The sequence below is a fragment of the Diprion similis genome, chromosome 10, assembly GCF_021155765.1.
Source record: "Diprion similis isolate iyDipSimi1 chromosome 10, iyDipSimi1.1, whole genome shotgun sequence".
Classification (NCBI taxonomy): Eukaryota; Metazoa; Arthropoda; class Insecta; order Hymenoptera; family Diprionidae; genus Diprion; species Diprion similis.
The window spans coordinates 14,191,742-14,214,144 of record NC_060114.1 but is presented as its reverse complement, the minus strand read 5'-3'; the positions used below and the strand labels follow the sequence as shown (position 1 = coordinate 14,214,144).

At 40.0% G+C, this 22,403-nt stretch overlaps 6 protein-coding genes across 10 annotated transcripts; 3 read left to right on the top strand and 3 right to left on the bottom strand.

Annotated features, from left to right (window-relative positions):
* Window positions 1–399: 399 nt before the first annotated feature.
* LOC124411255 (eukaryotic translation initiation factor 6) lies at window positions 400–2,373 on the top strand. Its single transcript, XM_046890296.1, has 6 exons — window positions 400–732; window positions 829–914; window positions 1,073–1,248; window positions 1,320–1,496; window positions 1,618–1,799; window positions 1,932–2,373. Exons 1-6 carry the CDS (start codon window positions 626–628, stop codon window positions 1,939–1,941), a joined length of 738 nt encoding a protein of 245 aa, XP_046746252.1. The 5' UTR covers window positions 400–625; the 3' UTR covers window positions 1,942–2,373.
* Window positions 2,214–7,729, bottom strand: LOC124411243. 3 transcript variants are annotated; one of them, XM_046890276.1, is made up of 10 exons: window positions 6,461–7,726; window positions 5,916–6,217; window positions 5,586–5,840; window positions 5,187–5,463; window positions 4,684–4,970; window positions 4,414–4,557; window positions 4,084–4,327; window positions 3,818–3,960; window positions 3,513–3,648; window positions 2,214–3,407 (listed from the first exon to the last, which is right to left on the bottom strand). In XM_046890276.1, the coding sequence occupies exons 1-10, from the start codon at window positions 6,633–6,635 to the stop codon at window positions 3,226–3,228; spliced, it is 2,145 nt and encodes a 714-aa protein (XP_046746232.1). In that variant the 5' UTR covers window positions 6,636–7,726; the 3' UTR covers window positions 2,214–3,225. The 3 variants fall into 3 exon arrangements, with proteins under 3 accessions (XP_046746232.1, XP_046746231.1, XP_046746230.1); XM_046890275.1 differs by having other exon boundaries at window positions 4,780–4,970; window positions 5,916–7,729; XM_046890274.1 differs by having other exon boundaries at window positions 5,916–7,728.
* A 217-nt stretch (window positions 7,730–7,946) lies between these two features.
* LOC124411256 (TM2 domain-containing protein almondex) lies at window positions 7,947–9,631 on the top strand. Of its 2 annotated transcripts, none has more exons than XM_046890298.1 (5): window positions 7,947–8,310; window positions 8,446–8,639; window positions 8,726–8,847; window positions 9,036–9,134; window positions 9,216–9,631. In XM_046890298.1, the coding sequence occupies exons 1-5, from the start codon at window positions 8,226–8,228 to the stop codon at window positions 9,349–9,351; spliced, it is 636 nt and encodes a 211-aa protein (XP_046746254.1). In that variant the 5' UTR covers window positions 7,947–8,225; the 3' UTR covers window positions 9,352–9,631. The 2 variants fall into 2 exon arrangements, with proteins under 2 accessions (XP_046746254.1, XP_046746253.1); XM_046890297.1 differs by having other exon boundaries at window positions 7,961–8,310; window positions 8,991–9,134.
* LOC124411246 lies at window positions 9,433–11,574 on the bottom strand. The gene is made up of 4 exons (XM_046890282.1): window positions 10,295–11,574; window positions 9,864–10,168; window positions 9,682–9,799; window positions 9,433–9,603 (listed from the first exon to the last, which is right to left on the bottom strand). Exons 1-4 carry the CDS (start codon window positions 11,540–11,542, stop codon window positions 9,523–9,525), a joined length of 1,752 nt encoding a protein of 583 aa, XP_046746238.1. The 5' UTR covers window positions 11,543–11,574; the 3' UTR covers window positions 9,433–9,522.
* A 199-nt stretch (window positions 11,575–11,773) lies between these two features.
* Window positions 11,774–14,359, top strand: LOC124411247 (integrator complex subunit 14). Of its 2 annotated transcripts, XM_046890284.1 has the most exons (7): window positions 11,774–12,117; window positions 12,201–12,436; window positions 12,507–12,831; window positions 12,954–13,165; window positions 13,279–13,533; window positions 13,629–13,964; window positions 14,029–14,359. In XM_046890284.1, the coding sequence occupies exons 2-7, from the start codon at window positions 12,260–12,262 to the stop codon at window positions 14,248–14,250; spliced, it is 1,527 nt and encodes a 508-aa protein (XP_046746240.1). In that variant the 5' UTR covers window positions 11,774–12,117; window positions 12,201–12,259; the 3' UTR covers window positions 14,251–14,359. The 2 variants fall into 2 exon arrangements, with proteins under 2 accessions (XP_046746240.1, XP_046746239.1); XM_046890283.1 differs by having other exon boundaries at window positions 11,774–12,436.
* Window positions 14,360–14,531: 172 nt separating this feature from the next.
* Window positions 14,532–16,136, bottom strand: LOC124411257 (pyroglutamyl-peptidase 1). The gene is made up of 3 exons (XM_046890299.1): window positions 16,095–16,136; window positions 15,199–15,446; window positions 14,532–14,968 (listed from the first exon to the last, which is right to left on the bottom strand). The coding sequence occupies exons 2-3, from the start codon at window positions 15,421–15,423 to the stop codon at window positions 14,546–14,548; spliced, it is 648 nt and encodes a 215-aa protein (XP_046746255.1). The 5' UTR covers window positions 15,424–15,446; window positions 16,095–16,136; the 3' UTR covers window positions 14,532–14,545.
* Between the last annotated feature and the right edge of the window lie 6,267 nt (window positions 16,137–22,403).

Below are 22,403 nucleotides of genomic sequence, written 5' to 3'. Positions count from 1 at the left end.
ATGTAGAACAGACGGCGAAAGGCGTTGCCTCCAAGGTGCAAGAAAGTATGGTGAGTTTCCGCGCAGCCATCTTTCTGAACCAATCACGTACCCGGACTATAAAAAGCCATCTTAGATTTTAAACCAATCGCATTCGAGGTTATTTAGCGCACACTTTAAAGTGTGGAAATCTCCACATGTTTAATCCTTGTCTGGTCGCGCATGCAACACAAAGACGAAGGGATCATAGATGCAGCTCTTTCTTTCTACGCGTTATCGCATTTCCTACTCAATCCCGCCAACGCTTCCACGATGGATTTTTATTAATATATGTTTACGATTTAAAACGTATGTTGCTTCAACCAGTTTCGATTTCTTACCACCGATGCGTCGGTAATCTAGATACCTGCATTCACTTGCGACGTCAATTTTGCCAGAACCCCTACAAAGTCTTCTTTTTCCATGTTTCTCGAGTCTGTTATTCGCCCGTTCGTGTTAAGTACCTCGTGGCTCGAGCATCGGAGTTTGGTTAGTTTCCGTGCAATCGACAATCTCACAATAAGAAAAATACCATCTAATTAACGAGAAGTTGATATTTAATCGAGGCTCGCTCTTTATTGTCTTATGTGATTATAAATTGTCAATTATGGCGGTACGCGTGCAATTTGAAAACAACAATGAGGTCGGTGTATTTTCAAAATTGACAAATTCATACTGTCTCGTCGCTATCGGCGGTTCCGAGAATTTCTACAGGTATGTCGCTCCCTTCAATCTCCAAATTCCCGCTCGCTTTATTTCTTTCTTACTTCTGAAACGACTAACAACCTCAATACATCCTTCTGTCAACAGCGTATTCGAAGCTGAATTGGCCGAAACGATACCGGTCGTCCACACGTCGATAGCGGGATGTCGAATCATCGGACGATTGTGCGTCGGTGAGTTATTACGTTCATGAGTGCAATCCGAATGGACTCGTCAAAACGTTTTGCATACTATCTCCAACTGTACAACTGTCATAAAACGTCCAGGGTCATAGTATAAGCCAAAAAAGCCAAGTTGTTGAAATTGTCATGCATTTTTCACCATTGACCAGGTAACAAAAATGGAATGCTGGTGCCAAGCAGTACGACAGACACGGAATTGCAACACATACGTAACTCGTTACCCGACAATGTGAAACTCCAGCGAGTTGAGGAGAGGCTTTCTGCCCTGGGCAACGTTATAGCATGCAATGATTATGTGGCTCTGGTTCATCCAGATTTGGACAGAGTAAGATTTTTTACTTTATAAAAAAAAAAACATTGCCAAATGGACCTTGTTTTATTGAATTTATTACACAGGAAACTGAAGAGATCTTAGCTGACACCTTGAATGTCGAAGTATTCAGGCAGACAGTTGCAAGCAATGTACTAGTTGGATCTTATTGCGTTCTTTCCAATCAAGGTGGCCTTGTACATCCACAAACTTCAATCCAGGACCAAGACGAGCTCTCATCGCTACTACAAGTACCATTGGTTGTAAGTTTTGTTCAAGGAGCTCTTTTGTGATGTTTTAGTTTAAAATGAAAAAAACCAACGGTAACATCTGAAAAAACTCCATTGTATACGTTGTATCAACAGCTTTTCATCTATATTTTAGGCAGGTACGATTAACAGAGGAAGCGAAGTTATTGCTGCAGGGATGGTTGTCAATGATTGGGCATCGTTTTGTGGCACAGACACAACCTCGACCGAACTCTCGGTGATAGAAAGTGTTTTTAAGCTGAACGAATCTACACCAGCTGCAATTGCATCCACAATGCGTGCCTCATTGATAGAAAGGTTGACAATTATTGATAATTATTTTGGATTCGTCTTGTCTGAATGTACTTACTTGTTATTTTCTTGTGTAAGAGCAGCATTTTTCGAGAATCAAGAAAATATGAGATTGAACATTATTTTTAACTGTTTCAGTATGTCCTAAATGGCGATGTGATGCAGCGAAGCGAGTTGCGTGAATGACTGTACAGTGCATACGTTCTGTACATTTATACGTGGACTGTGGGGAACGATCAACAAGGATACAAGAACTTACTTCTTCTTCAAAATAAGCTTATTATACTAATTCTGCTGGGCACGATGATCATACTAGTTTACAATTTTTGTATGCAAGAATGGTCATTGTGCTCGACTCTCAGAATCGTGAAATATAATTCGCTATATTGAAAATTTATATAACTAAATGAAGAAAGACACTTTGGTTCCCGGTTCGTTTTTATTTTTACCCATAGACTAAAAAATAGTCTAATTATTTTTTATGTATATCTATTGTTGGTCTGTACAGGATACAAGAAAATAGAAATATAATTGAAAGGGATCAAGTACAACTTGGAAGAGAATGAAAACATAAAAGAAAGAAATACATCTTCAAACTGTCATTATTTTCACTTGATTTTCATCGATTATTATTATTATTCTGTTCAAATAAATACAATGTGCGAGTCTATCGGAGATTAATTAATTCTCAGAGCATTTTTATTCCTGTAGTAATGCAAGGCACAACAGTCTAACGATATAACAAATCAGACCAGTGCACCTGAGTGAATTTTATACTCTGGTTGTACAATGTGTATGAGTATTACGTGCATACGCATGCCTGAGAAGCCTGAATTGCATGATAGAAGGTAGCTCTTCTGTACAACGCAGTGTAGGTATGTACGTGATAATAATGAATATTTTTGACGCGCTTTTGAGACAATTGCGATTCTAATTGTTACATAAATCGGTATGTTGTTGACTGTTAATCAACAAGCTAGTGCCACATTTTCGAGAAAAAAAATATTCGAAAAAGAAACAAGGGATAATAAAATTCAAATTATTATTATATTTTAACCGTCGTGAAATATATCAAGATATGTACTCATATGTATATACCTAATATGCAATTACTAAACCTTCTTCAATCACCTTTCAACGAGCAGAGCGCGTTAGCCATATTTAAACTTAAGTGTTTGCATAGTAACTGAATAAAGAATAATTCTTTATTCTTGTGTTCAAATGTAGAATTATAGCTATGTTTTATTACAAATCCCACTCGGGGTATGCCGTGTACTGAAAGTAGGCAGATTGAAATATTTTCTCGGTAAACTTGCCTTTGTTCCCAAGTGGGCGTTAGTCAATATGCGGCAAATGTTTAAGTAAATTTTATATATCTTGTCGCAGTTTGCTCATTTCTCTTCTTCTGTTTTCATAATTTTGATTGTTTAGACTAGAGAACAGGTAACTGTTCCGTTCGCAACAACTCTGCTGCTTCAGTGGCGTCTGATCGCATAACCAGAGTTATTCCAGCTCTGTATGAAGCTGGGATACGGACGTGCGTTATGCTCGTTGTTATTCCAGAACTTTGCCTCCTTTGGCCCATCGTTTCTCTTACCAGGTTCACTATTTGTCCTGTCGAAAAAAAGACATTCCTTTAAAAATCAGACAATTTCAACGGTTTATCGAAACTACTTCCAGAAGTTCATTAATTTTTCTTTGTTGCTTCAAGAATCTTACCCAGGACGTTCAATTTTCGCCAACGCTGTCCCAGTTGACTAAGCGGCCTTAGATCTGTGTTCGCACTCCAATGTGCCAAGACGTCTTGTCTTCTTATTAACAAAATACTCGGGCTAACCAGTTGATGCCAGACTACCTGTAGTTAATAATTGGTGCTGTTGAATTCTTCGATGAAATTTGTTTTCGCGGTAAAACATTAAAATGCGAAGAAAGTAGGAGAATTTAAAATTCACAACTGGGCAGGTATGCTTTGTCAATATACTTATGTGGTGGTTTTTACAGAAGGTAAGAGTAATGAGACCAACCTGTTCAGATAAACACTGCAAGGGATTGGACAAATATATTCCCGCGGGTCCAACGCCAAAGATCATTTGATGATGCCACGCATCAGGGATATTTGCTCCTTCCCCACAGTGTTGGAGATTCAGAGTGGCAATCGGTACCGCTCCTGAAACATTTATGGCAGAAGTGTACCCAATTCTCATGCATATTCGAGTTTATGGGTGGACATCGAGGAAAGGCAGTGGTTTGACTGAAAATTCTAGTGCGAGTTGACCGGCTAACTGCTCACCCTTAGATATCCAGTAGTGCAACCAGTGCGAAAACGAGATCTTCCTCTCTGGGTAGAACGCAAAGAATTTCGTCACCACTGCCCCACTGGTAGCCAAAGACATTCCTCGGGCTAGGTCCTTGTGGGTCGCGCCAGCCATAGAACGGCTCATTAAATACCTTGGTAAGGGTGTGCCTGGCTCTCTGAGCCTGGTGGCGACTCCACGGACCAATACTTCAAGGGAAAATGCTACGTCCAAAGCGAGCTGTAGAGATGAAGAAGGTTTATGGTTTTATACGTGTAAGTTCCATGTCAGAGTTCCTTTTGTTCATATTTGTTCTGTATACTTACGAGCGCGTTAATAGCGGCGGTTGCTCCGCAAGCCGATGTTGCGATTTGAGTAACTTGCTTCACAGTAGCTTCCTGTTCGCTCCAAAGCATAATTTTTTCTACAGGTAATAGGTCTTGTGATCTCTCCGAGCAAAGTTCACTTTCCTGTGGATGAGGGGCAATTTTATTTAAAACGAAACTCTCAAATTCGTTAAAATTCTTTACTCACTTTGTATTGTTCTCTAAAAGTTTCCTCGCGATTGTATAGAGCTAGCGCAATGTAATACTTACAAGATTTGAGTCGCCACTTTGATTAAAAGCAGTTTGTTTGTTGAGCATTAGTTTCTTAGCCATCATGCGGTGGTAAAGGGTAGAACTGAGATTTACTTTTCTAGAATCCAAATTAGAACTCTCAGGTATTGAACCTCCAGTCCCTGTCGTGTCTTGTGTCCATAACTCAGAATCCGAATCTCTGCTATCTCCAGGCGATATCAAATCGCCGTTCGTATTGTGATGTCCATAAGACTCCTGGAGTGGACATAGCATTGTGCGATGCAGTCCTGTTGCCTCCCACTTATCTGTAAAATTCGGAGAATATACTTTGTGATAATTTACTTTTTTTCAAATTTTGAGTCTCACATGATTTCTCATAGTAAGCATTCTGTCGATCTGAACTTCTCGTCCAAGTGTATACAAGTTTTCGACAAGAACCTCAATCGAACACTCGATTACAGGGTTTCTCGTACGAGTTGGATAACAATGATGTGCAATTTTTAACATGGGAAGCATTATACCTATTCTACTACTGGTGCTCGGCATCCAGTTTGACGAACTAGGCTGGTTTGGAATTTGATTAAAGGTACATTCTTGATTAGAACAGGACTGAGTTGCCCTCTGGTTCAATATTTCAGAGTTCTGAGTAGGTTGTTGATTCGATGGTATATTGTCGAGCCTGGAGGCGACTCTTCCACTGCTAAGATCATTCAGTGGCACAGGATCAGGCTCAACACTATCTAACGCAATATTCTGAATATCTTCGTTAATCGATGCCATATCGCTGTCTCCAGTATCCTGGGGGAGAAAAAAAATCAGATCAGACTAAAGAATTTGCAGTATCGGTGAGAAATATTGTGGTTATCACAAGGAAAAAAGATGTATGAACCACATTGGACAGATGATTTGCCCCTGATTACCTGCTCACAAGACGGACCAGGATCGAAATCCATTTCCAAAAAATCCATTTCTGGACTCGAGCTTCCACTGTGATATTGGGGTTCAGCCTCTCTTTCCTCTCTCTGTCCTTCGACAGGCCCTAACTGCTGTCTGAAATCCAATCGCGCAGGATCATCCACTCCTTTGTAAGTATAAAAGCAGCAATCCTCGCCATCCGACATGTCTCCCTCATTTCCAGAACTGGAATCTCGCCTGTCGCCTTCCCTTTGCGAGACCTATTATAAGAACGATATAAAAAAGTGAATAAACGTATTGACACAGAGCAGAGAGCTGTTTCCAAGAAAACTTACTCTCTGCAGTCCGCTGGGTCCAGCGGCTTCTCTGCTGCCATTGATATTAGGTCTTAAAAAGCAGCACGTTCCTTGGCTGGTGGAACCGATGCTGCTTCCGAAGTTGTTCATACCTCGATTAGGGACGAAAGAGGTGGAATTCCAAATGGGATTACCATCGGCGTTAGATTCTGTACCACAGGCCACTTTAGGCGGGCATTTCTCAATCCCAGATCCATAATCGACATTGTTTCTCATGTCAGTGTCTTCCTTGGTTCCGTTTTCAGCCATGCTTGTCGACACATTGGCGACGTTTGAGTGGGCTGACGGGGAAACTGAGTTCGAGTAGCCAGAGGTCGATTTAGGATAGACGAGGATGCATGGACTGGTTGTATTGGTATGCACGTTAGTTTGGGAAGTATCGGAATAAGTAGCGCAGGTCAAATTTGTGTTTAAATGATCGGGACCCATATTGACGCTTGAGTTCTTCGTCTGTGGGTTCTGGGGACCGTTGGCAAAGGTGCAAGACGATCGTGGGGAGAGATGCAAGTCTCCATTCTCCTCACCTACGTTATTATTTAGTTTAAACTGATCGTTGGACAGTCTGTTCGGGATCTTGGCTACCTGGTGTGGTCCCCCGTCACACTGCGAAGATCTGTTTTCGTTCGCCTCCTGTTGACCCTCGATTCTTGTGTCGCCGTTAGGGCAACTTTGCCCATTGTTGTCTTCCTTTGAGTTCATTTTGTCAGCGTGTGATTCAGGCTCCTAAATCTTGTCACGCTGGTGTCAGTGCTATAACTTCGATTACAGTCATCGTCATTGCGCTTTGATGACCAATGTCTTTTAATCCGCTAGATGATTTTTAAATTCTTCCAACTCTGGGTAAATGTATCGCGAATCTCGTCGTTGGCTGTCGGAATAGTTGGAGACCAATGTTGTCCTTTTAATTTCAGAATACCAGAAGGAGAGAAGACAAAACTAGGATTCCAAAAAATGATCTTGGTGGACTTAGCACAGTCAACGAACCTCCAACTCCTCAGACGGACGAAATAACAAGGGGATAAATAAATACCGCAGACAAAGTGATGCGTTATAAAATCTTGGCTGAGGTTAAACTGGGGTTGAAGAAGGAAACATTGCGAGACGTCTTCCGAGCTTTCTTTTCTTTCTCTGTTTCTTCTCTCCGTTTTCTCCGCAGGATTCAATATCGTCCCGTTTATCAACTGATTTCTGCGTTAAATTGCTTTTGTGTGTACCGAAAATCCAATCACAATTATCAACACAGATCGAGCTACTGCTGCTGTTACTGATTATATTTTTTTATGTATTAGCAACAGCACCGCGTCCACGGTACTTACGATTAGTTGCATGGCATCGTGTATTGCACGCATGTACGTTGTTATGTACGTACATAAGACCGACACACACACTGTGTTCGTGGTTCGTGACACACACCGTGCGATGTGTAGCTTTAAGTTAGCCGTGTTTCGTTGTTTCTTACCGCCTTCTATTCTATCCCTTTCTTTTCATCTTCTTTTTCGATCCGCGGCGCATCCCGGGACCTTGACGTTATTTTAACACCGCCACGAATTTATCGTGGGGTTGTTAAACAGACGATCCGATGAGAGGAATTCCCTTTTATATAACCACTGCAAACTGGTTAAATTGCTATTCCTTCTTTTTATTCTTTCTTTCCTTCTATCTTCCTTCTCTCTTTCTTTTTCTCTTTTTTAATCATAACACATACCTTACTCTACTGTCACAAAACTCGACATCGAAATAACGTATAGCTCGTCCAAATAACATCAGGCCTCATTCAAATCAGCTGATTATACTCACTGCTCACTTGATCACCTGGTGGTGAAATATTCAACGATTTTCAACTATTTTATGTATGCAATCGTCATGAATGAGGCATGTATTGTGAAGTTAGAAAATATTGGTTTAAATAATTATCCGAATAAAGCTGAAGTCTTTATGATAATGGATAGGAACAAGTGTTTTTTTGCAATTGCAATATTTTTTTGCAGGTGGCCTGTACTCGAGAGCATTTCATATCTGTAGATTCATTATTACCATGATTTTTAACTCATGAGAACAAATATCTAGTGGCGCCATCTAGTAGAGAATTCGAAGATGGTCGGCACGACACTGTGTTGAGCACGTGACCTGCCAAATTCATTTGTTTCTACAATTGAAACGTGGTACATGCATGACGTTTGATAAACTGGGTGTCGAATGTCAACTCGCAGTAAAGCATAATAAACAATTTGGTTAGGATATTTGGTGTCTTCCGAAGGCCGATAAGAGGTGAAATTTCGTCGAGCAGGGATGAATATCGTTAGAATAAATAAGAAAAATGTATTTTACATAATATTTGCACTGCTACTGAGTACCATCAAAGAGGCACAAATGGGTGAGTTTATTGTTTACTCACATTTATTATAACCTAACCTGGTCTTACGTGTAACTGAGCGAGCAGCGTTACTTCGACAATGTACTTGCTGCGATTATTGTACTGGACTTAGAGTCGCATCTACAAACATTTCAGGCGGAATGGCAGACTTCGTGAAACATGAAAGAGAAAAGAGGAACGCAAACTCTACTCTCCAGGAAGATTGCCCGGCTGATAAACAATGCTCAGAATTAAGTGTGGAGTGTCTCAACTGTACCACAGATCTGGGCTGCATCTATGGCAAGACCATTACATCGACTTGCACAGTTCGCAATGAGATAAAATGTGTGGTATGCTTATTTGTGATTAAAATTACAGCATCAAGATAACTTACTAAATAATTACGTGTCACATGGTTCAATTTCTTATCCATCAGGGTGAACAAACTTTTAAAAAAGACTACATCTGCCGCTACTGTTATCAGACTGAGCACTGGGAGCACAGATGCCATCAAAAAGCTACTTGCAGCTCAGTTGCCTCTCCTCAACAGCTTTATCGGTATGTATTTAAGCACCTCTTAGTTGCCATTGTACTTAGTTGATTCTTGTTTACTCAGAAGTCCAACTGAGAGTATAAAAATCTGCAGTTACGATAGTATTGACACTACTACAGTACATCTAATTGATTATTCCATGTTTAAGCACAAATTGCACAGTCAATAGTGACATTGTCTGTTTGGGTCACAGAAGATTCATGAAAAATTTACCTTGCAATTGGACAGGCGGATACAGATGGTCAACCGCGCTCATACTGAGTATTACTTTGGGAGGATTCGGAGCTGATAGGTAAGCCTTGATTTGTCATTTGCTCACATTTCTGATCAGTTGTCTTTCTATTATTAATAATGTTGGGGTAAATATTTGCAGGTTTTATTTGGGTCACTGGCAGGAAGGAACAGGGAAGCTGTTCAGCTTCGGGGGTCTTGGAGTTTGGACATTAATCGACGTGGTTCTTATTTCCATGCGTTATTTAGGTCCTGCCGATGGTTCGTTGTACATTTGAATGATGAATAGATTACATCAAGTCAATAACTGACGTTTAACTTCACCATCGTCCTGTGGAACTATAGTTAAGGAAAGTTTTATTGTTAATTTTTAATTAAGCGATTTCATTATACCCTGAATTAGATATTATTATTTATTATTAGCAATATATAATCACAATTCGTTTGTCTTATTTTGTCAAAAGTTCATCAATCGCTTCCCCGATGGTTGAGACCACCCTTTCCACCTGCCATGGTCCGGTACAGTCAAGCTGGTAAAATAAATACATGGAATCCATGAATAGTAGAAATTTGGTAACTTTTTGTGAAAAGAAATAACGTTTACTTACTAGTATAGACTTGTATCCCAGTCTCTTGATTAGCCTAAGTTTCAAGTTCATTAATCCATGTGGTTGAAGAGGTTTACGTAAACACGTATACTTGTTTAACAAATCAATGTGAAGCCATCTAGAAACAGAAATTTATCTATTCTTAAAGGAACCGTGGATCTATAAACACTTGTTATCCATACCCTAGTGATTTATGCTTTGCACTAATCCCATATATTCGTATCCCATTAACCGGGCAGGTAACATTAGTCTCACTCAATTCCAATTGACTTTCGCAACACTGCAATACGTTACTGATGCATTCAAGCTCGCTGTATTCGTTCAACAATGGTTTCTTTTCTGTGTTCAAGATGAGGTTCGATGGAATTATTATCGTGGGTGCCTCAATTTTCACGCATTCCAATAGCACGCCCAGTCTCGTAGAATCATTCAAAGAGTCTTGGAGTAGCGGGTGGAAAATCTGATTGCGAAAGCAGTATTCTATGATCTGTAAGAGAATGGTTGCATCAAATTTGAACATGTGATTGCGCAATTATTGAATTTTCCCTATGTTCTGAAACCCTTCTGATTCTCATTTACGATTTTCGCTTTCAGACTAACCCAGTATACACACCTCACGACATTCGAATCCCAGTATCCAGAGGGCCACAACTGAGTTGCAAAGTGCTTTGGGATTCCTTAAAAATGCGTCTAAATTATCTGACAAAAATTTCTCCACATTCGAGAGTTCATTGTGGGTTAATCTATGGTTCAAAGTGCTGAGGGCCCACAGTAATCTATCAACATCTTTTACTCTGATCTGATTGGTGGCTGTGACATTAGAATCTGATATTGACCCGCTTTTCCATATTTGTGACAGAGCATTTCCGGCTAGTCGCTTTATCGCCTTGTGCTCATCCTGTAGCATTTCTGCATATAGCGCCAAAATTGGAGCTGCTAATGTGATTTTGTATGTTTCCTTATGCTTGAGGATTCTTTCACTTAAATGATTCAAGGAAAATTCCTTTGATGGACCTGCGTGCCGCATAGCCTTTAACAGGGGCACAAACAGTACTTGTTCTTTTAGCAATTTGTCAACATTCTTTTGTACTGTTCTTTCTATGACCTGAATGATTTCTCGTTTAAGTTGAACTCCGCATTTAAAGGCAGCTATTGATACGATGCATTGTTCTATTATAGAGAATTTTTCAAAGTCCGAGAGATACTTCAACGTATATTGAATGTCCAATAATGCCGTCGTCTTTCTCAGGCTCATGAGATACAACAAGTTCATAATTTGAAGGGAGCTTTGCTCATTTTTCGACAGGCGCAATCGCAGTATTGTCATCGATTCCAAATAAAAGTCCAGCGACATCACTCTGGTGGGTACGATTTGCGCGAGTTCATTCAAAAGGATTAGAGTTTCATCAAAAGACAAATCCTTCATAATACAATGACATTTTTTGTCCACTTCATTGAGCAAAAGCAGAAATTGGCGGGTGTTAGGTTGCTCATACAGTTTGTCCATGGCGTTTAGTATGGGAAGCAATTTCGACAGAGTTTGAGTAACCGAGGTATTAGGTGGGCTTTGTTTGATGTCATCGAGCGGTGTAAGGTGAATCTTTCTCAATTTATTAACTAAAAAATTTTTTTGTTCCAATGTTGTTATATTCAAATCCGTTATGTACTCTTTCAAATTTGATTTTGACACAATGTTTACTTGAAGATAATTAAAAAACGTGTTATATAAGCTTGTTACTTCAGGACGAACTTCTTCATAATTCTCAATCGGTCGTTTCGATGCATGATACAAACTTATTGAAATTTTGTTGTTCTTATTCACAAGACAGTAGCATAATTTCCTGTACACACAAGACTGCATTTTGACTTCTGGAAATGAAATATACGATGTATAAATGATGTATACCTGTAATATGTACACAGATAAGAATTCAAGTTAGTGGGGTAAGAACTTGTCTCAAAAAAGTAAAAAAGTGCTCCGCATGTTACCAAAACAAATTTGCCAAACGGTTTCAGGAATCCATTCATGCAAAAATATAGAAATCTTGAAAATTGAATAACTCAATCATGAGATTCCCTGAAATTATGACAACGATCCGACTGCATTTTGTGATCGTTTGGAAAGCAAGTTGACTTGTATCGAAGTATTAATTGTAAAATTAGGCGCACTTTCCAGCCGGCGAAATAATCATTTGTTCAATGTGTGACGTTTAGCCTAGGTTTCACTCTTTCGCATCACTTTCTCCGGTTGTAATCATCGCGCATAACCTATAAAATCGAAAACAAACGTCAACATCCTAACCGGGGCGTCATTGGCAAGTAACGAAACTCGTTGTTTCGGTTGCAAATTGCTCACCCATCGCAGATTAATGTCAATGAGTTGAATCTTCGTCGAGGGAAAACGTTACGACTCAGGAGAAGACACCCGTCAACTTGGTGAATGAGAAAACCACGAGGTCGTTGAGTTACTTGAAACCTAACCTATATTTTAACTGTCTATTCCCCTGCTTTGTAAACAGAATTCACCAGGGCCGCTCAGTCGATTGACTAAAGCTATGCGCTAGACAGAAAGCCAACGATGCCGACAGTAATAGCCCTCGATGTTTCCCTTTCTATGCGACGCCCTGTCGTTGGATCGGTCACACCGGATGGAACTCAGAGTGAACAACTCACCCGGCATCACCTCGCTGTTGCCGGAATAAATGCCCTTATCGATTACCTACAAGTTAACTCCAAATTGGAATTTGTGGCACTGGTGAGTGACTCTGTTCCTTGACACTGTTGAGACGAAAAAAAAATGACAATAATATCGCTTATTCCAAAAGGTTGTATTCTCCTCGCTATACGAGGTCATCTGTCCATTCACCAGGGACTACGATAGCATCAGAGCAAAGCTGCAGAATATCGAAGAGTGCGATAAAACCTGTGTCGAGACTGCGTTGCATGGCGTTAATACTGTAGTTATGGCAGAATGGGGCAACACAACGGCTTGTCAAGTAGTTCTTGTCACTGACGGCAACCCTGGAGTTGGCCCGATGTCATTGGGAGACTCTCTGAACTCGCTGAACCTTAAACGGGACTCGAATCTGTTCCCGCTACCGTTTCCTTACCCTGGGAAATTGACCGTTGTTTGCGTCTCGTCGCAGCAAGGTATAAATGGTTCAAAGGATTCCTATTCAAATTGATGTATTAACTTTTCTTACTACCATGCGGTCGCTTTTACATTTATGTAGTTTTTTCTCTAGTTCTCTTAATTTCAATTTGTGCCTTAGATCCGGGTCTGGCTATTGGAATGCCGCTGTATCAGTGGCTAGTCGAGTTGGCAGGAGGCAACAGCATAGTTTTAGTCCCTGAGGGACCATTGACGAGGAATTCAGTGACAAACTGTTTTCAAAAGATGGCTGAGGTTAATTACGTGTCTTTTCAAGGGTACTTGAAATGTGGACAATTGGGTTCTCGCATTTTACTGTCTCCACCGCCTCTGGTATCTATATACGTTTGATTTTGAAAAGTTTTAAAAAAAGCCTCATAATGTTTGGCCGAAATCATCACAAGCTATTATACTAAACAAATTTAAGCTTCCTCATAATTTTACAGCCCTACACAAAAAAGACTGATTTCGAGATTCTGACTGGTCAAACGATATCAAAAACCCTTGAAATTTGCGGCTTCATATCCGTGGTTGATGTGGGAAGCCCAAACGCGATATCGAGGCACTTGGTCCTGCCGCTTCCTACTGAAAGAACAACGAGTATGCAGGGAATAAACCTCGAGGAAGACTCTGACACCGAAGACAACGGGGATGAGGGAAAAACGCCTTCGTTTTGTGTCCTGCTCCATGGTGCACTGAAGGTAAACGAATCGAAAGATCTTACGTATTCCAGAAACATTCCGAGCACAGAACGAACAATGCATCTCCTTATCTCTTCTTCCCGTTGTTCTCTAAGGTGGAAAACATGGCGGCTCTGTGTTTGCTGAATAGCGACTGGTACGGTTTCATCTACTCCTGGGCAGACACCAAGAAGAAGTCCAACTTGATGCTGACTGTGCTAGAGCCAGGTTCCGACGTTATACCTTGGCTAGGAAACTTGAACAATTTGGGACCAATCGATGCCAGCATCTTAAAAGATGGAGAAAGCGGGTTTCCAGTGAAACCGACTGAGAAAAGAAGCTACTCCCAGAACGCGCCCTCTTGGATACGTCAGGTCGGACTGCAGTCGGATATCCAAAAGATATTGAGGCATGCCAGAAAGCTGCCGGAGAAGACACAGAATTTTTACAAGGTGACTACTCGAGTGCAGTTCAGGATTAGAATATTTCTACTGGTTATATTCTTTCTTCATCCAGGAATTGAACAGACTAAGAAGAGCTGCCTTGTCGATGGGATTTGTCGAACTTTTGGACGGCCTGGCGTCTATATTCGAAAGAGAGTGCGCGCTTCTTCCCGCCAATTTGAATCCAGACTGCATGATACAGATGGGACACGTTGCCGAAGTGCTGAAAACGCCGCACTCTCGAGAACTGAAGAACAACATCACTCCTGTTCGAACAAAATTTCCTCACGACTAGATCACAAGTTCAAACAAAACTCTTCAATTTATCCTTTTCTTTGCTCTATATAAAGAATACAAGAATATCTTAGCAAATTTTAATTTAATTATACTTATCAACCATTGTTATAAAAAATATTTTTTTACATGCAAGAGGATAATACTTGGAATCTTATTTTCAACGTGGTGCATGTCGGGTTTAATCGATTATTTCTACTATCTCCTTCTTTCAAAGAGTATTTTAAATTCAATGCAAAACCAATTTTTTTCTTCGTCTCGATTATTTTTAGTTTCTTTTTCTTACTGAGATAAGATCAATTTTCAGCGGCGTCAAGTTCGTCGACAGCCATTCTTATCACGTGGTACAATCCCTTAGCGCTTTTGGTTGCGGGGTAGACGTTGAGGTCGGGTACATGAACGAAAATCGTCTTGTCGGATCGTATCTCAAGCGACTTGCGAAATATGTATTCGCAGAGGTACAATCCTGCATCTTTTGACAAAATGGCCCTGCAGCCCTCGTCGTTCGAAGATACCGGATCATCGCGGCGATTCAGCTTGTCGCAAATACTCTTCACGTTTATACCGGTCTCTATAACTTCTTCGGGGTTTTCTAGTAATTCGTTTTCTGCAACCGGAAGGCTTTGAAACACGTCTAATTTATTGTAGCCACTTCCGTGCGCTCGGCATTCCAATTCCAGGCAATTCGCCATTCCAGAAACGCCAATATGCACCACAAGCTGCGGCGGAAAATAGCGAAAGTAGATAAGGTAAATCAATCGGTCAAACGGACGAAAGGATTAAAAACCAAAAACCAAACGAGCTTCTGTCCGACGACTCGTTTCTTGAAAGGAAAAAATAAAGATTCGGTTTATCTACTTTACTGCATAGAATTCAGTCAGAGTTTCAAAATATCCATGCAAATAACTCCGCAGAGATTAGACTACACTATGTCTGATCAAATGGTTACCATGGGTTTGTGCTCCATCCATAGCTTCGGTATCAAATTTGAGACAAACTCATAAGCCACTGGAACCTCGAATGTGATCATGGTCACGTTGCAAGCATCCTCAAGATCCGAATTTTTAAGTTCCTTAACCGCTTCCCAGCTCGCGTTTGTCGGATGTCCTGAGAACGGGCCAAATCCTGTTACTAAAACAACGCGATTTCCTTTATTATCCCATTCGTCAGCCATGATTTTCTCCTGATAATTATTCCCTGAAACACATTTCAATGTTTTCGGTACTTCGTTAGATATCTTCTCTCCTTTGATTTAACCGTTGTTAAATATTCAGACGACTTGCAGTCGATTTAGTGGACGCATAGATCGTCTTTTTTGTGACATTTCGTTAACTGATTTCGAAAAATCACGACAGTTATAGAGATTTTGGAACAATCTCAATCGCTTGCTATTCGTAAAAGTAAGCAGAATCCAAAACCGCGAACTAAATTCGAACTGCATTTTAGAAAGTCAGCAGCACGTACGCTAATTTCACGATTATTTAGACTGATAACAGTTGCAATGCGAATAGAAAGAATTGGAATATTTGAAAAGTTTATTTTGAAGTGACCGCTATTTCGAATTTCGAAGAATGAATAACTTCCTGTAAGAAGCAGCGTTTATCAGTTTCATTATTCCTCTCATATTCTTGGTGGGCGTTATTCTCTGAAACTCCATTAAAGGATAATCCCGAAATACTTTCTCTAAAGAATTCGATTGAATTCCGTGAATTGTATCTCTTTGCAGAAGATTAATAAAGAAAAATTTCAAATACTACAAGTTTCAAAGTTTTTCACTAAAGTTTTTTCCGTGCAAGAATCTTCACTTATCGCTGACGGAAAATATCCGAAGCTTCAACTACTCACCTTCTTGCTTGGACGGTAATTCAGTTTAAAATTCGGAAGCAGCGCTGAAAAACACAAGCCGTAAAAAATTCCGATTTCAACTGACAACGTACGTATACTGCAATTATGCCCGATACTGAGAATTACTCTCGTCTAATTGTCCTCTTACGTTCATCGGGGCGTGTGACCAGATGAGTTACGCGATCTATGAGGAAATTTCGCTACGTGACCGCATATTAACTCGTGATTTGCTGCAGCTTGAGCCACGTGGCCGTTCGTATTATACAAAGTTTTGGCGCGTGCTCGAATACGAAGATCCGCCTATCAACAGCCGATACCTACATTACCTGCTTATTACCCGCGACTCAGTGGTCTGATCACGCTGCAAGTAGTAGCAGACTTTTGGAAAATGTCCTCATGACGTCAGAGCCTGGTTGTCGGCGCCATTTTATCACCACATAACCTGAGTTTTTAATTTTAATGGATGCAAATCGTAATTTTTGTTCTTACAAATTACTCGTGTCACATAAGTTAATTAATCATAATCAATAATATACCTGTTCTATTATTCAAACGTGAAAAAAGACGGTGAACAGTCAGCTGTCAGCCTGGTTGCATTAGTTTGATTTTTTCCCACCAGATGTCACATTGCAAAGTGACAATCCCATTAACGGGTCTAGTCCGCCCAACGTGTTGTCTTGCTTTTTACTCCAATTGAACGCTTCTGAAGCCCCGAGGAATCAATCTAACCATACACATGATTTTCCACGCCTGGCGCTCGATTGGGTTTTCCAGACTCTGGTGCCACCTTTCGCAATCAAATGGAAAACGTCAGGAATAAGTGGATCCTACAGGCTGAATCAAAAGTTGGGAAAAGATAGAAAAAAAACTGTTTTAAAATTCTCTAGCAATATTATTTGCCCCTACGATAGTGAAGACAAATAGAATCACATTTCTGCAATGTGGTGGGAGCAATTTTGAATGAGGAAAGCTGAGATATCGATAATTTGGAATAAAGTGATATAATTAAAAGATTATGACCATTACAATTATTAAACTTTGGTGATTCTGGTTTGGTTCTAAAGTTTTTCGGCTCATTTTGTTCACCATCGAAATTTCCAGAAATCGCAGGGGGAAATTTTTTTACAAATAGTTAGTCCTCGGAGTGGGTAAAAGTAGATTTGTGTAAGTACTGTGCAACGGAATTCGTTGCAATTAGATTTACGCGTTATGACTATTCTATACTGTAAGACGTCTGGGATGTTTTTTAGAACATTTGTTCAATATATCTTGACTATCGTTGGTGCCAATAACATGGCTGGAAATTTTTCAAACTGTGATTTTTTTCGTTTCCTAACTTTTGATTCAGACTGTGGAGCCCATTTGAACTTATTAAAAATGCATTTTAGTAGTTTGTCAGTTGTATAAAAGAATGTTATTTTAAATCAAGTTCCATTACTTCGGATTACTCGTATTTTCATTACATTATTGGTGTTTCCTGGAGTAATACGATTGCAGAATTATATTTTAATGACAAATTTAAGTCAGTAATAACTTTCAATCGTTCTTGCTCTTACTATATGAATCTAGAAGTCGTTCGAATCTGAAATTTTGTTCAGTTTCACTTTGAAATATGAGTAATCGCGGCTGTTCGCTGTGGCGGAAATTTTCTTTGAAATCCTTTTAAAAACGATGCGAAAAAAAGAGGAGAGTTTTTTATATCAAATCTTAGAGGTGAATAAAAATGTCTAGGCACTCAGTTGAAGAAAGAGTATCATTTTTTTATACATTATATTAAATCGATGCTGCAGACGACTTGGGAATGCTGGGAGGAGACAGGAGTCGCCACTTTCGTAGAATGTATAGAGGCAGCAGCGGAACGTTCGATTCCTTTGTCGCGCACGTTTTCAATAGTCACAATTGAGAATATTTTTCAACTCTGATTTAATTCCGTGAATTTAATAATTTCCATTCCGATGTGAAAACTGAGCTCTTTGATGTTTCCGTTTGAATGGGGCATTTTATTCAGCCGATATACATACGTTCTACCTATACGAAGATATAACCCCTGAATTCCATGAATTTCTCTACACATATTATCTGCCTTATTCTGGGTGAGTCAATCACGATATGTCGGAAAACGGTTATTGCCTGCAAAACTGTTTCAGACGAACCCGCAAAACATTCTTCGACCAAACGCTGTTCCTTCGTCGACATTCAAGAATTTGCATTCTACATATGAAAACTAGATATTCTTTAGGAAAGTACCTAGTAATTCTGAGTTATAAGAAATCCAATCACGCATCGCGAAAAAGACAAGACTGTTGGACACTTACTCGAAGGATGTGTCTAAATCTGAATAACAGTTTTTAAGAGATAATCTTCCAAATGGTTGTTCCAAAGCCGCGTTCATTCGTTTCGCGATAAGCTTCAACACTTCTAGCAAACAATTAATGGAATAGTCTCATACCGATGGTATAAGTTGGTGGTACTTAAATTCGCCGCAGCGGATTATAACCCTGTTGGGTGATTAGCGAGTGATTAGGACTGTCTGTCCGACTGTCGACAGGAGTCTTGAATCGTTTTATGGCACAAATACAATGTAGATGCATCGTTAAAAAGCCTTGGATGATCTTCAAATTCGCCACGATTGCGTTTACTGTAAGTTTACCTGCAAACTGTTTACTTCTAATTATGAGTATAACAGTAATCGGCTTGGTAAAGCGAAAACTGTGTATTAGAGACAGGATCGGATGAATAATTGATTTAAATAGTTTTTATCTGTATACTTTCCACAGAAAATTTCGCGAGACAAATATTCGCGATTTCGGACATGATCAAAGTTGGAACCAGAATCGACCTATTCTTGCCATTTTTCTGTGGGGAGTGAAGTAGCGCTAGGTATTTAGCGAGCGCTAGAAACGATTTTGTAAGGCAAAAGAAATCTGAAGCGTGTCAAAATCCGCCATCTTGCTTTTTATTGTCTTTGGAATACGCATCTCGAATACTTATATAAAGAACATCATCCTGGTGCATTCAACTAAATGTTATGTGGTTGATCTACCAGTGTCCCATAAAAAGTATTTATTACTTAGTATATTATAACAATTAGTTGTGACAGATGAGAAACAAATAAAACATTCGTTTCGAGGAGGGCTCCCACTCGGGCCAAACGTAAACTTAAAAAATTGTTCGTCTCACCGACCTTCGCATCCAAGAATCCCTAAATTCATCATAATTGAGGTTAAGAAAGAATTCTTCATTATGACAGTTACACTATAACTTGAGGCGTGAGTGAGGCACAGAGTATATAACTGTGTGTATACAGTCTACGTAGCCGCATAGGTACAGAAACTCAATATAGTCCGGATCAGTGAAATCAGCGCCCTCAATTCACCGTTTGAAAACCTTGCTCTTTTACGCAATTTTAGCGTTTATTAAAGTTTGCTCGCAAATGAAACGAAACCCATATATAACCCACCTAATTTAGCGAGTAGCATTTTCGAGTGCGCGGACCACTCCAAGCGGCAGCCAGCCTGCTTCTCATCCTCCCGCCTTCATCCCTCTTCGCTCGTCGCTCTTCTCGGTCCCGCCGCCGCTTTACCGTTCCACAGGGTTCCTCCTCTATTGACAGCGGTTATTGCCTAACTGCGTACCTACCTAATATGCGAGCTCGAAATCTGCATTCAGGGACGAACTAAACGAAACACCAAAAATCCCAAATTCTACTTTTTCATTGGTTACTTCTTCTTCGCCGTAATTACGTTTTTGTTTATACACTCTTTGAATTATTAACAATAACAGTACTGCGGTAATAGTCATAGATTCAATACGTTTTTCATTATTTGAGTTAACATAATTTTTATCCAAATCTCCAATGGCGTTTTGGGTAGAACTCCAGCAAGTAGCTGGAGCTGCGAAGGAACCATGCATTATTGGGATTGTCACATTGCAATGCGTCATCTGGTGGAAAAAAATTAAACTAATGCAACTAGGCTGACAGCTGACCGTGTTTTTTCGCGTTTGGATAGTAGAACAGGTGTATTATTGATTATGTTTCATTAATTTATGTGTCATGAGTAATTTGAAAACCCAATAACTACCATTTGTCTCCACTGAAATGAAAAACTTAGGTTATGTGGAGAAAAAATGGCGCCGACAACCAGGCTCTGACGTCATGAGGACATTTTCCAATATGCGCGTTTTCACCGTGTATGGCTACGGGCTTATAGTTTCGAATGTGGGACGTACGGCCCTGTCTGGATTTGAAACTCTGTTAACTCACCGAATATTAACCCGTCCTAGCGAGATTAACCCTATTGTGCCCGTTGGAAATGATGACGTCACTATTAAACTCTCGACGGGTCGTGGTGGAAATTGATTAAACCATCAAATTAGTTGAGCTAATACTTATACCGCATGCGTGGCTGTTGGTTGCCACTGCAACTGCTGCCGCTACAGTCGCTACGAATAAATAATTGCGGATGCATGATGGGGATGGGATTTTTAAAACAGAATAGTTATTAGTACAAACGTTACAAGTAAAAAAAATAAAATAAATAAATAAATAAATAAATAATAATATTTAACTGGAATAAGAAAAAAACGATTACAATTCTTTAACTTTCCATTGTCGAAACCGTTTCTTTGTCTCTTATTTTTCCAAACTCGTACGTGCACAGAGTTAGATATTTACTCCACGGTCAAGGGTTACGGGGTTGTATTTTTGAAGGATCCATACCACACCACGGTGTGCCTGAAATGAATTTTTTAATAACGCAGATTCATTACAGCCGAACTCGGGTGCGGAAAAAATTCTCTAACAGACACCAGCGTCATGGATAACACTTCAGTCGAATATTTTTTCTCTTTATCTGGGCGAATTTTCTCCTGTCACACCTCTTATTCGTGGATGTATGCCCATAATTTCAGGCATCAAAGATCTTCTTATTTTCAGTCTGATTGGGTTTGCATTATACACTATGAATTTGATAGGAAATTATACCAGTTAAATTCAATGTAGATACGGTAAACAATAAACTGCAAGGCCATGAGCAATTAAATACCTAAACTGTCTTTCGATCAGCAATATTAGTTTTCCTGTTATACTGTAGGTTGTACCATCAAAAATCAATATTTTTTTGATTACCTTATTAAAATAAAAATTTGGTAGACTCGTTCGATTTCACTGTCACTGTGACTAATTACTTCGTTCGGAAAAGTTTTTTCAGAAAATTCGCGGGGACAGATTTTTTTCTCATAATTTGTCAATTCAATATGTTATACATTTGTTGATTGAAATCAAAATCAGTTTAATATTGAAATAATTAAATATTCAACGACGCCACCGCGATAAACAAGAAGATGACCACAAATTGCCGTTGTAGAATTGCAGGAAATGGTCTTCTGAATAAAATGACCCATCGTTACAGAGTGAAATCTAATGAACGTACCGGCATTCTCACCGTTCCAAGGTTATCCTAGATGAAAAATCGTTTGTTCTTGGTATTGCATCTTTGACAAAACCGTAATAAAATAGTGAAAAAAGTATTGATTGTCAATCGACGAACCCCCTCAATCGTACATCAGTAAATACCTGCATCACGCTAAACGAATCTCTTTCTTTTCGTCAGGATTAAGTGCACGACAATCCAGCAGGTATATCAATCTAATATTTCGTACGCGGTTTATAACCGAAAGTTGCGCAGTTATTAGGTTCAGCTAATCGTTGTGGCCCCGAAAGAGGGAAGTGTGAACAATTTGTCGCATTGTCAGAGGTTGTAGGTGCTCTGTTGCAGCGGGGTGTGATGGGATATTTGAGGGGCGGGAGAGCGGGAACGAGAATAATTATCGGAGAGGTCGTTTGAATCTAACTGTTTCCTTTATTAGGAGTCTACTCGGTGCTCGGTTCGTACGTACGGGTACCAATCCCCGTTCCCATCCTCATCCCCATCCCCATCCATGTCCCCGCTCTTCCCTTCTTCGCCCGTGAAGTGGTGATTCTGCACAGGACGAATTTCGCAGGGAATTACCCCCCATTATCATAATTGCCACCATTTACCGATAATATCTCACCGATCATCATACGGCTTTGAGAACTTCCCCGCGCGGATACGCCGCTACGTCCCTTCCTTCAACTCCACCCTCTTCATGTATACCTAAGTACGACATGTAGTGAAATGTCTATACACGTTCACACTTGCAGGAATGTGCAGGGTGCAAGCGAGCGTTTCCGTGGTGTGAGTGTACATTGCGTGCCTAGGAGAGCAGATTCTTCTCCAAAAAAGTTTTTTTCTCGCGCTGGACTGCACTTAAGTAAGATGTGTATCA

Bases quoted from the DNA above. Each gene is read 5' to 3' on its own strand.
- LOC124411256 (XM_046890297.1), top strand. From the start codon at position 8,226: ATGAATATCGTTAGAATAAATAAGAAAAATGTATTTTACATAATATTT. The intron at 8,311-8,445 runs GTGAGTTTATTG...CAAACATTTCAG, and splicing joins CATCAAAGAGGCACAAATGG to GCGGAATGGCAGACTTCGTG. The intron at 8,848-8,990 runs GTATGTATTTAA...TCCATGTTTAAG, and splicing joins TCTCCTCAACAGCTTTATCG to CACAAATTGCACAGTCAATA.
- LOC124411255 (XM_046890296.1), top strand. From the start codon at position 626: ATGGCGGTACGCGTGCAATTTGAAAACAACAATGAGGTCGGTGTATTT. The intron at 733-828 runs GTATGTCGCTCC...TTCTGTCAACAG, and splicing joins GGTTCCGAGAATTTCTACAG to CGTATTCGAAGCTGAATTGG. The intron at 1,497-1,617 runs GTAAGTTTTGTT...TCTATATTTTAG, and splicing joins TACTACAAGTACCATTGGTT to GCAGGTACGATTAACAGAGG.
- LOC124411243 (XM_046890274.1), bottom strand. From the start codon at position 6,635: ATGAACTCAAAGGAAGACAACAATGGGCAAAGTTGCCCTAACGGCGAC. The intron at 5,464-5,585 runs GTAATCAGGGGC...TTTCTCCCCCAG, and splicing joins CTGGTCCGTCTTGTGAGCAG to GATACTGGAGACAGCGATAT. The intron at 3,649-3,817 runs GTTGGTCTCATT...TATTAACTACAG, and splicing joins TGCAGTGTTTATCTGAACAG to GTAGTCTGGCATCAACTGGT.
- LOC124411246 (XM_046890282.1), bottom strand. From the start codon at position 11,542: ATGCAGTCTTGTGTGTACAGGAAATTATGCTACTGTCTTGTGAATAAG. The intron at 10,169-10,294 runs GTGTGTATACTG...ATTCTCTTACAG, and splicing joins TGGGATTCGAATGTCGTGAG to ATCATAGAATACTGCTTTCG. The intron at 9,604-9,681 runs GTAAGTAAACGT...TTATTTTACCAG, and splicing joins TGGGATACAAGTCTATACTA to CTTGACTGTACCGGACCATG.
- LOC124411247 (XM_046890284.1), top strand. From the start codon at position 12,260: ATGCCGACAGTAATAGCCCTCGATGTTTCCCTTTCTATGCGACGCCCT. The intron at 12,437-12,506 runs GTGAGTGACTCT...TTATTCCAAAAG, and splicing joins AATTGGAATTTGTGGCACTG to GTTGTATTCTCCTCGCTATA. The intron at 13,166-13,278 runs GTATCTATATAC...ATAATTTTACAG, and splicing joins TACTGTCTCCACCGCCTCTG to CCCTACACAAAAAAGACTGA.
- LOC124411257 (XM_046890299.1), bottom strand. From the start codon at position 15,423: ATGGCTGACGAATGGGATAATAAAGGAAATCGCGTTGTTTTAGTAACA. The intron at 14,969-15,198 runs GTAACCATTTGA...TTTCCGCCGCAG, and splicing joins GGATGGAGCACAAACCCATG to CTTGTGGTGCATATTGGCGT.